We start from the raw sequence: 12,790 nt of genomic DNA, 5'->3' as shown, positions 1-12,790 counted from the left end.
TTGTCCATATCAACTATTTGTTGCAAATTGAAAATATGATCTTGAAAACCTCTGTTTGGCCTGCATCCAGCTTGTTCTCTGAATTTCTCTCAATTCAGAGAGCAATTTTTCTCAACTTCTCAATTATGCTTGCATATTTTGTTTAATCATTTTATTTTTATATTTTTATTTTTTCTAGCTATCTAAAGATGCTAATCCCTAATCCTCTTTCATGAATGTAAGAAATTCAGCATGGTGTTTTACATTTAATTATTATTGGAGAGATTTAATTTTTTTTTTTTTTTTTTTCGAATGAGATAACAAATATGAGGCGAATTTATATATAACTCAGTTTTATATGTCAATTCTTCTATGAACTAGATTACTTTTAAATAAAACTGAAAAACTTTTATTTTACTTTTAATTATCTAAAAAGAAAAAAAATAAAACAGCAACTCTCTTCATAAACCTGGTTATTACATATATGTGGGAAATATATGATGAAAAAGTAGATTGAAAAAAATTGGCATGAGTTTAGGCTGAAAATTTATTATGAAGGAGTTAAATTATGGGAATATAGATTGGACAAACGAAGGGGAACGTGGCAAGATGGAAATAGAATTTACAGTTATGAAGGAATAATTACCACTGAAACAGCATGGATGAGGGAGACCAAGGGGTTGAGAGTGTTAGATTTGGTAACAGTATCAGCAAATCTATCCATAACCATAACAGCAACTGCTTCTGATTAGGAATGTGAAAATGCAGTCTTGTTCTCAGAGGCTAATAAACATATAGAATTATTAGACAATAAAGAGTTTACGTGGAACTATTCAGCTATTGATCATGAAAAACTTAAGAAGCAGCTGGGTGCAGTGCCATAGCATAACTAGCTACAAGAAAATAATGTCAGTGGTACATATCCAGATTCAAAACCTGGGAAACTGTATCTAGCAATTCAAAATGTTTACTGCACTCACTCATTTCTTCCAGGAGGGTGGCCAGATACATGCTTCACTGAGGCAGAAGCAATGGAGAGGTCATATTTACCTATACGAGTTGCCAAAAGGTGTACCACCTTATTAGTGTTGTTATACATTAAACAACATTATATATGTTGTTTAATGCTATGCATTAAATGCATAGTTTAATGCATCACTGCCAATAGCATTTAATGCATAGTTTAATGCATCACTGCTAATAGCATTTAATGCATAGTTTAATGCTTCATGCCCCCCCCCCCCAAAAAAAAAAAAAAAAAAACTCTAGTTACCGTGAATTTGTCCTTCCAACCTCTCATTAAAGAATACTTTCTCTAAAAACCATTCAAACCATGAAAAAAAAAAAAAAAAAAAAAAAAAAAAAAAGGAAAATTCCTATAGAAATAGGAATGATAACAAAAAGGCAATGAAAGTAAATAACCAGATCCAACCACAAGGAAAACATTTTCAAATGGTCGTGAAAACACCGGCACTACAAGTAACTAAGTTTGACTGTGAAAGAAGAAGATTTTGTAGAGTTATAAAGCAATAATAAAAGAACATGCAAGATGACATTCAATTTAAATTAAGCAGGACATTTTGCTATGTGTTATGGTCATTAGAATTTTCATTACACTTCAGATGCTTATTTTTGTTTTCCCCCCAAAAAACTCAGGTTTATCCTCCACAATCCATTTCATCCATATGGCCAGAAGAACTTATGCAATTAACAAATATAATGCAATGACATCAATAGACTCAGTTGCCATTGGCACAGTTTCAAACAACAACATAAAATACATCAATGCAATATTTATTTCACAGAATTGTTAATTATTTCAACATTCATTTAAAAATGAGTTAATAAAAATCCTTCTGTGTAAAATAAAAACTATAGTGACAATACAACATAAGAAATTACTTAAAATGAGTAAGAAAGAATAAACAGTTATGTGTACTTTGTAGCTCAGTCACTTTTGATGGTGTCCTTTGTTGGCCTGGAAATGCTTAAGTTCAAATCTCATCAAAACTTCATTAAAGGTTCTATGGGTCATCTAGGACCCATAGAACCTTTAATGAAGTTTTCGACTGAAGGTGAGTTAGGTGGTCTCATATGGGGTGGTGAATTTTTTCCCCAGAAGTAAGCTTTTCATCCATAAAACATGCCAATCAGAAGAGCACACACACAACTGACAAACATGAAGTCATGCTAAAAGGATTAAATATCCTATTAGAGCATCCCATTATTCACAAAGGATAATGGGATGGGATGCTGCATTTACCTAAATAAAAGTAAATAAATATGCTGTCAGGCATGCATTTTTAAAATGTGCAAAAACTTTTTTTTAATAGTATTTAAAAAATTGTTTCTGAATGTATGTATAACTACCCAGTCATTCCACGGGAATTACTGGATGGTTATGCATATATTAATGACAGCAATCTTAGCACAGCTTAAAATTTTCATTTATCAAATGTAAAAATCAGTATATTATCTGTAAGTACAAAACCATGCTATATCTAAAGAATTATTAGTTTAAGAATTGTACTGAACATTTAATAATATAAACATACCATTTTTCCATTTAACAGGAATTACTGGATGGTTATGCATATATTAATGACAGCAATCTTAGCACACCTTAAAATTTTCATTTATCAAATGTAAAAATCAGTATATTATCTGTAAGCACAAAACCATGCTCTATCTAAAGAATTATTAGTTTAAGAATTGTACTGAACATTTAATAATATAAGCATACCATTTTTCCATTTAATCCACATGTCAGGAAACTGGATGATGATAACCATAAGATACTGTGAATCTTACCATTATGTACTTCTTTTGACAGAGTTTGAATTTCTCCACTTGCTAAAAAAAAATATTAAAATTAACATAGTTTTAAAAGAAAATAATGGTGGCATATAAAACTATTAAAAATCATTTCTAGAGCAATCAGTTATTTCACCTGATTTCAGTCCACCAGATGAGGTTGGGGAGATGGCACACAAAATGGATGCATGACCTATTAAAAGATAATTGCTACTGGAACAGTATTAGTGTTGTTCTTGGTCTCCACACTCACAGAATTTATTGAGGTAAGTCGTTACTTACTACAGACTGCAATATGTATCATTCACTACTCTGAACAAGTTCAGTTAATTCCCTAACCACCAGAACACGAGCATTCATGCATATAAAGAAAATCTCTAAGACCTAGTGGTCTAGGGACAGGACTTGACTGCAAAGCCTGGGATTTTATTCTTTCCATTCTAGTTATATTGTTTAATTATTTTCTCTTGTCAGGACACATACCAAGTGAATTTGTAACAAGTCGTACGATCCTCATTCCAAAACCTAATAGAGAACACACCTTGATCAGCTGGAGACCTATTTCTCTAATACTGACTACAATATATTTTTCTGAAATCAATAACAGGCTCAAAGTGGGAAGGAGATATATATAATCACAAGCACACAGGCATATTGAGCTCTAGGCCGAGCAATAGAATTTAATCTGTTTCTGCTATGTGATCTACTCTGCCTAGTTAATACAAAAAAGTAGTCGATGGCAATGCTATCAGTAGACCTTACTCAAGCATTTGATAATGTCAAGCATCCCTCCACATGTGGAACATCCTCCACACCAATTTGCTGGAGGATGTTCCACATCCTCCAGCAAATTGGTGTGGGTAAAAAGCTGCTAACCATTATTAAAGGAGCCTATACCAATTCAACTACCTGCCTCCTAGTTAATGGGTTCCTATCGAGCCCTGGTCAAAATTCAAAAGGGAGTCAAGCAAGGTTGTCCTCTTAGTCCACTGCTCTTTGCATTGGTTCTTGAACCTTTCTTATAGGAAGTCGATAAAACATGTACTGAGCAAGGAATAAAAGTTCCTTCAACTATGAAAGAAAATAAGGTATTAGCATATGCTGATGATGTAGTGGACACTTTTAATGATTCTATATGCATCTTTTTTGGTATTTTGGAAAAATTCAGCAAGATCAGTGGAAATGCTAATGCAGACAAGAAAAAATAAAAACTTCTTATAAAGGGATCTTGGAAGTATTCCTTTTGGACTAACCCATAAGAGAGAACGCCTCAGTATACTTGGAATTCTCTTCTCCACCTACCCAATATTACCAGTTCAAGAACTTATATACAAGAACATTGAAACCCAGAACAATGATTCTTAACCGGTGGCCCGCAGCCCCCTCGGGGGCAGCAGAAAATTTATAGAATGTTTCTAGTTTTTACAACTTTGAAATATCTAAAAATAATTTTTTTTTTTGCTCTTTATTTTACTTTGTTTCAAACTTGTATCATTTTGTATTAGTAATCTGAATTATACAGTTTAATGCAGTAGTTTTGTTTTGTGGTAGTGTCACAAGCCGACTTTTTGCTGCAAGCAACACTACCAGTCATGACATCAGGTAACACTTAACGTTAAGTGCTACCTGAGTGCAATTACTTTTCGAGACTTTCAGCTGTAATACTGATTTGTTATTTCTTAAAATTTATCCCCTTATAAAATGAGACAACAAAGAATATTATTTGATTTCCTAAATTTTGGATACATACCCAGAGGGAATATCCGCACCTGTTTACCATTGCCATTCAAAATTTGTTGCCTTTTGTTTCTACATACTTGTGTGGAAAGGGATTTTTCCACAATGGTAAATATTAAATAGAAACAATGAAATCAACTCCAAATAGACTCCTGCATGCGAAGAGCATTGAGTAACACAATCGAAGCAAGAATAGACAAAGTAGTAGGGAGTGTTTAACAACAGAGGTCTCATTAAAATACATTTAAGTAAAGTTGATTTCTGTTTTCTGATTTCTTTGTCATTATAATCAGTAAGTAAAATCAATATTCTTTTTTTTAAAAAAGTTTAATTATTATTATTATTATGTACTACAAACTAGAGGGCACAAAAATATTTTACGATACTTGGGGGACCACGATGAATAAAAGGTTAAGAACCACTGCCCTAGAAGACTGGAAACTTGAGCCACCTTCCTTTTCTTCTAAAGGCATAGTTCTCAAAACTATAATCTTCCCTGGTCAGTTGTGCATAATAAATATTACAGACATCACAGAAGCTGAAGAAAAGCAGTTACATAGTAAGCATCATGGGCAATTTTTTTGGTCCAGCCGATACCAAGTCAAAAAGGAATTTCTTCAACTATCAAAAACGCATGGAGAATTTGTGCTTCCAGTCTTAAAATTCTGCTGTGTAAGCAATTCAGCTTAAAAAATCCATAAAATGTTGCAGACCAAAAAGTAATAAAGAAATCTTCAATCTCTTTTGCCACAAACTTCTGCAGTTGGGTACTGATAACAACACTTTGTTTTATAAGTTACTGAAGTTCCAAGAATACCCTAACAGGAGGGATCTTGCTTGGAGAATTGCATATTGCCACATTCCAGTCAATACCATCAAATAGAGGTACTTTAATATCGGAGATCCAATCTGTGACATCCATTACTACCGACTGGAAACAGCAGAATATGCATTCTACAGAAGCCCTCTTGCCCTGTGTATATGGAACAGATTCTTTTATTCTGCAGTACCCATCACCTGACAGCAATGGAAAGAGAATTTTGATTTTTATAATTAATGAATTAAAGAACCATTTATGGAAGGTTAGAGAGGAACATGGATTTGAAACCCAGCAATATGACATACAAATTACCTTGATGGACCTGTGTTTCACTCAGGATTTCTCCATGAGTGCAGGTCACAAAGATGCCTCCAACGATCTCGATCCTTTCTCTTCCATGTTATACCCATATATTTCACTAGTGGATCTTCCCATCTTGTAGGTGGTCTTCCTGGTTCTCTCTTTATTCTTGTTTGCCAGTTGAGTATTCTATATGTCCATCTGTTATCCCTGAGTCTGGCTATGTGACCTGCCCATCTCATCTTGCTTTCGTATACTGCAGTTACCACATCTTTTATGCCTGATATCTTTCTTAGTTCCATGTTTCTAACATGTTCCATTTTGCTGATGTTACAAATCCTGCATTCAATTGCACGCTGAGTTATTCTGAGAATCTCAGAATCTCTTCTTCTTTTCTTGTCGTGTTCCATGTTTCTGATCCATATGTGAGTGAGAAAAATGTCACTATTAAATATGAGAAACGAGTTTTGCTTTCACAGAGATGTCAAGATTTGGATCAGTAACTGTTTCTTTTAGTCTGTTGAATGATAGCCATGCAGCTTTCTCTTTTTTTTTGCTGTTCTTCAGATAAATCATTATTCATTTTTATTGTTTGTCCTAAGTAATTGTAGGACATACAAATGCTTTATAATATTGTATTGTAGAAATTTTATTGTTCAGTCAGATGTATTTTGTATTGAGAGAAGCATTCCAGGAGTTATCAAATTTTTGGATAGGTGGTATGGGCCACCCACATTATACAATATTCACCAGGCAAAGATAAGATTTTGTCGATTTTTACTATGACAGGTGTTTTAAATGGTTCCATCCTCTTAGTTCAATGTGATCTTATGGTCAATTGCGGGAATGATTGAAGAGCAATCCCAGGCAGAGAACCAACTAAAGTGGTTAACTCAGATAAGGCTAACCACTAGGGTATCATAAATTTAGTTTAATCCTTTATCCAAGTGTGAGCAAACAAAGTTTGCGCCTGAATGTATCTTCAGGACTGGGGTAAGGTAGTGCAACACCAGGACGACTCCTTGCAAAGGTGGAGCAAGATACTAACACTCCTATCTCAGTATCTCCCATAATACAAAACACATCTCCTTGCGGATATGTCTAATGTTATGCATTAAGGGGAAGGGCCACTACCCAGACTAGTTTCGACCTTTATTGAGGTCTCTTCAGTGGGAGCCAGGCCCAAGTGGAGATACCAGCCAGAAACATTAGCAAGGTCATCTCAACCAAGTGAAAAATAAACTTTCAACATCTTTCTCTAAATCCAGAGTAATTTATTAAAAAGGTGGCACACCATTTGGTAACTCCTATAGGTAGAGATGACCTTGCTAATGCTTCTGTCTGGTATCTCCACTTGGGCCTGGCTCCCACTGAAGAGACCTCAATAAAGGTCGAAACTAGTCTGGGTAGTGGCCCTTCCCTTAATGCATAACATCAGACATATTCGCAGGGAGATGTGTTTTGCATTATGGTAGATACTGAGATAGGAGTGTTAGTAGCTTGCTCCACCTTTGCAAGGAGTTGTCCTGGTATTGCACTACCTTACCCTAGTCCTGAAGATACTTTCAGGCGCAAACTTTGTTTGCTCACACTTGGATAAAGGATTAAACTAAATTTATTATATTCTAACCAAGTGAAAAATAAACTTTCAACACCAGGGTATCAGTCATCTTTGTGCTTTAGTTTCAATTGGTCTTTTGGTTGGTCATCTACCAAAAGATTGGTAGATTGGCTATATAGTGATATAAAAGAGCTAATGCCTTTCCTCTATCTCTCATACAATTTATCTGTCTTTTTTTTCTCCTAATACTATCAGGCAATTTGCACCCTATACTAACTACTCTAGGCCTATGATGAGTATCCCTTACTTTTTACCTTAATAAAGGTTGAAACTGGTTTGGGTAGTGGTCCTTCCCATAATGCACAGCATTATACATGTCCATAAGGATATGTGCATTGCATTATGGTATACTAAGGCAACTGATGTAAAGTCATTAGCCTCTACATACAAGTAGCCCAGTTGTGAAGTTACTTCACATGCAAACTTCGCTTACACTTGGATAAAGGATGAAACCAAGAATATGACTTCTCGACATCTTCAACTTATAATTAATATAAGTGATGTTGGGAATAAAAAATGGTAAGATACACAATTTTTCAGAAGGATAGGAAGGTGAGAAGGGGAGTTGGAGTACTATTAATAATTGCTGAGGCATTGTGTCTACAGAGTGTGCAAGCTGACGGTGCAGGTGTAGATTATGAATCTCTATGGGGTGAAATTGAAATTAACAGGTTAGTATATCTGATGGATGATAGATGTGAGAGAATATAGAGAATACTGACTGCCTAATGTTTAGGCAAATTGGTTGAACATGTAAAAAGAAGGTGATCCTGATGGGAGATTTTAATTACAGGAATACAGAATGGATGAATGAGATATTGTATGGGAACCAGAGGAGGGAGTTTGTTAATTTCTAAGGGATAAATATATCTTAGACAGTGTGTGTCATTGAAGCAACTAGAGGCTTCAGTATTTTGGATTTGGTGATAACTTTACAAGATGTAGTTGTTAATGAGATATTAATACTACCAGCAGTTAGTGAGAGTGATAATGAGGTACTTGTTTGGGATGTGATGAAACACAACAAGGTTACTGTCAACTAGCATCAATACACTGGATAGTTGAGCTGTGCAGAAAATATGATGACAGTACATGGAAATTAATAAGACAGTATATGACACAAGTAATGTATAACTGCATACTACAAGTTAAACAAGTAAGAGTAGGAGTTAAATGGATGAACAGTGAAATAAAGCAAGCGGTGTTGGAAAAGAAAATGCTATAGAGATGAAATAAGACAGTTTGTGGTAATCAGATCCATGAAGGGTATAAAGTGCATGCTAGGAACGTGATAAGCATGGTAAAGAAAGAAAAGGGGAAGTATGATAGTAGATTAGCTGATCAGGTCAATGTTAATGCAAGGGAATTCTTCTGCTATATAACAAGCAAGAGGAAGAATTACGGCAGGTTGACACTAGTGGATAGTCATTGCAAAAGAGTGACCATTATAAAGAATATAATGAAATTATTGATTTAGTGCTTTATCAGTACATAACATACTGGTGTAAATGATGCCATGTAATCCATGTGTTGAGGCTTAAGTGCTGTGAGGACATCATGTTGGAGGTTTAATGGAATATTTTCAGCACTGGGAAGGGATTAAAAACTAATTTTAATGCTTCCAATATTTCGTCTCAGTCGCTGAGACATCTTCAGGCATTACAAATAACTTTCGTAACAACACATTCAAATACAATACAAAACTAAGTGAATAATGTGGGTGACTCTAAAGTCCTATCTACGTGGTGCACCCTCTATGGGCATTTGTAGGTGGCCTAGGATGTAATGCGGGAACTCTGATAATTAATGTTTCCCAAATCTTGGGAAGTTTTATGCAACCGTATTTGTTTAAATTAGGTTGATTTCTGAGTGCTGCAGCCGATTCTAAAGACAGTCTTTCTTTTTTGAATTTACTATAGTAGAGCATAGTGGTTTTTCTCCAGGAGATCCTGTGGGTTGTATCCAAAACATGGGCTGCAAGGTCAGATTGACCATAGTCATGATTGCAGATGTATGATTTGTGTTCTTCTAAATGGATGGTTGCTGATGTGCCTGCCTGTCCAAAGTAAGCCAGCTTGAAGGAACAGAGTACTCTATATACTCCAGGCACTGAGAGAGGAGGGAGCTGATCTTTGGTAGAACAGACAAGGGTAGTAAGTTTACGGTGGCACTTAAACACTGTGTGGTGGTTGTACTTTTTTAAGGACCTGGCTATTTTTTCATGTGCCATGGATGTAGAGTATGGTGATGGCATTTCTGAAGTCCTTCTACAGAGATGGCTGGGGAATGGGGGAGGAACTGATTATTTTTTTTTTTTTAATCTGTAATTGCTGTACATGGTTGTGTTCATTTGAAAGGGAGATTCCACTGGAACAAAGCCTGTTTCAGTGGAACCTCATTATCATACCTGGGCAACACACATATATAAATTAAATCAAAAAAAAAAAAAAAAGGGAAAGAAAGAAAAAGAAACAGAACACCTGTTTACAAATCTATGTCGATTTGTAAACAGGTTATAAATTGTTTATATTGTAAACAGTTTATAAATCGACATTACTGGTGAAAGTTCAAAGTTACTATTTTCTCAGAATTTCGAATCTTTCGATAATCACTCTGATTAAGATGGGCTGACTACAAAGATTTTTTGTGTTATATCATAAGATCCCGTGGCTGGTAGAGACTCCATTTTCTACAAGACAAGATATCTTAACCTGGAGAACACAGATGTATTCTGTAGTTGTTCTGATTGCTGGATGTCAATGACATGCCAGTTTTTCACCAAAATAGGAGAGAGAATAGAAACAACGAATCTGGTACATACCCAAAGTGAACTAAATGAGGAAGTTTGCCTTTAGTGCAAGTGAATGAGGAAATCTGGTTTATATCTTGAAAGTTGTATGGAATTTGATTAAAAAAAAAAAAAAACTTTTGACGTGTGTTCAGAAATGCTTTTTAGGTAAGGAATGGAAATTTTCTTGGTATCAGATAACAAGAAATTATGAGAATAAATCCAAGATTTATTGTATTTTAGAAGGAAATACCTGTAAAAAATCATGCTGTCTTTTATAGATTGTAATTCTAGTCTGATAGCGATCTCAGAAGAAAAGATGACTTGTACATTATGGACAAGATTCTTAACAATTCCAAACATTTGTGAAGATTGGTACATAGTCCTCGAGAGTAAATCTTCCAGTGAACATCAACTTCCTAGAGAGAGCTATCCCTCTTTACCAGTGAATGCAAGAACTGAAGGACTCCATTATTTTCTTTTTCTAACAAATTTTTTCAAGAGAAAAGTTTGTTAATTTGATCTAAGAATCTGTCTAGTTGTCCATTTTTATATGATCAAATAGCAAACATTGTCAACATAACAAAGCCAAGTGCAGGGACAAGGGGAGGGAGTCCCTGGAGGATGAACCATGCTGTCGATGGTCAGTTTCTGCATGGACAAATCAAAATATGGTGAAAGCTAGGGAAACTGTTGTCGTGACAGGCAAATAACCACTAGGCTACTCGCTGTACAGCTTGGTGTCAGTAAGGAAATGGCCAGATTAATCTTAGAGATCTACACAAGAAGAAGATTTGTTCGAGGTTTGTGCTGCGTATGTTGACACAAAAACAGAGAGAGCACTGGGGTTGTATGTTGTCAAAATTTCATCCATGCAGTTGATCAAGATGTGTTGCAAAGAATTGTCACTGGTGGTGAAATTTGGTGTTTTCAGTATGATCCAGAAAAACCAGAGCATGAAATATCTGCTCCCTGGGCAGAAGAAAGTTAAGTTGCAAAAATCACATGTCAAGACACTGGTAATTATTTTTTTCCACACTGCTGGAATTATCCACCAAGAGTTTGTCCCTGAGGGCACCACAGTTATCAGTCAGTATTATTTGGGAGTTATGCAATGCAATGTCTATATGCTTGCATGTCACATGTCAGGAAAGAGCTGTTCCACAACAACAAATTGTTTCTGCTGCACGATAATGCGCCTGCTGTGAAGCAGTTTCTTGCTTCTAAGTTAATCTGTGCGATCGAACATCTGCTCTATCCACAAGATTTCACTTCCACAGACTTTTTCCTCTTCCCAAAGATGAAGTGTGCCTTCAAAGGGAAGTGCTTCAGCAACATTCAGGACATCAATGCAATGTGACCAAGACACTGAAGGGTGTCCCATTCAGGACTTCCACTACACCTTCAAACACCTGTATGACAGATGTCAGCATTGTGTGGAGTTAGAAGGAGATTATTCTGAATGTTGACAATTCCTAATATAGTTCTTTGTTTTGATATAATTACTGTCACATTAGTTAATGGGTGCACTGTGGATAAATTTTGAAGCTTCTTAAAGAAGCTGCAAAAATGCTTAGAATCCCTACACAGTGCAATAAAAATCAAGGCTTGATTTTACATCAAGTATGGTCTGCCTTCATCAAAAATTTAACTACCTTGGACCTCGGATATAACACATGTGAGCCACAGAACGTAGCAACAACTAGCATTGTTCCAACAAGCATACAGTAACGAATATCATTTTGTATACGGGTTCTCAATTAATAAACAGTTATGAAGTCAAAAAAACATCTAATGGACTATTAATTATCAATTAATCTTTGGTAGTTGTGTTAAACTTTTATACACCATTACCCCTGATGATGTAAGTCTTACGACAAATGAAACTTGTTGGGTTTTTTATTCTTTTATTTTTTATTGTTTAATAAACATGTGGTCTCAATACCGAAAACCATCTCAAGAATACTGTTTACCCACAGAAATCTTCGCTTACATATGGAAGCTCATGGTGAGTGCCTGTGGTCTGAAGTAACACAACTAGAGAAATTCGCATTAAATATAAGAACTTCATCAAACGTTTAACGTGTTTTGATCCGATGCAGAGACAATGAGATTGTACCCAAGTTCGTTAGAATTAAGCATGTATTCTACTCTACTAAAGCTAATAAAATCTACCAAAAAACAGAACTAGCTATTTTAAGAGAATGGATCGCAGCCACTAGATCAGAGCTTCCAAAGATAGGCCATGATACGTTTGCTGTACACAGCGAATTGGCTACATAGCTATTGTCCAACCTCTGGAATAATATTGATAGCATTATATACAACAAAGCTACAGCGGTTACTAATCAGAAGTAAGAAATTTAATAAAAAAGTTTAATTTGCTTCAGCAAGAAAAAGAAAAACATCTAGATCAGTCTGAAGTGGTGATTAACCTTTCTTCCAGAGTCCTGTCAAGAGCAGAAAAAAATCTCCTAATGAAAGGTTTTAATTTTGCTTTAGCTCCACACCATATTCCAAAAGTAGATATCATTGCACAAATTGAGAAAGGAATCCGCAATCTGCCTAGAGAATTCAGCAGATCTCATCCACACACAAAGTTCAGCATTATTATTAAAATGTAAAGTACCAAGTGAAAACTTACCTAAAGTGAAATCCATAGCCCTTAAAGAATTAAGACAAGATAAAAACATCATGATAATCAAGCAGATAAAGGGAATGCAACAGTAAT

At 35.3% G+C, this 12,790-nt stretch overlaps 1 protein-coding gene across 1 annotated transcript in view; it reads right to left on the bottom strand.

Annotated features, from left to right (window-relative positions):
* LOC150102899 (tRNA (34-2'-O)-methyltransferase regulator WDR6) overlaps window positions 1–12,790 on the bottom strand; it is a 624,232-nt gene that overhangs the window by 333,794 nt on the left and 277,648 nt on the right. Inside the window, exon 12 of the mRNA XM_090398196.1 lies at window positions 2,723–2,832. Coding sequence (XP_090254322.1) covers window positions 2,723–2,832 — 110 coding nt within the window. The remainder of the gene's footprint in view (window positions 1–2,722; window positions 2,833–12,790) is intronic.

This window comes from Typopeltis vanoorti, chromosome 9 (genome assembly GCF_054136105.1).
Source record: "Typopeltis vanoorti isolate ZY-2024b chromosome 9, IOZ_Tvanoo_1.0, whole genome shotgun sequence".
Lineage (NCBI taxonomy): Eukaryota > Metazoa > Arthropoda > Arachnida > Uropygi > Thelyphonidae > Typopeltis > Typopeltis vanoorti.
This window is presented reverse-complemented; position numbering and strand designations above follow the sequence as displayed.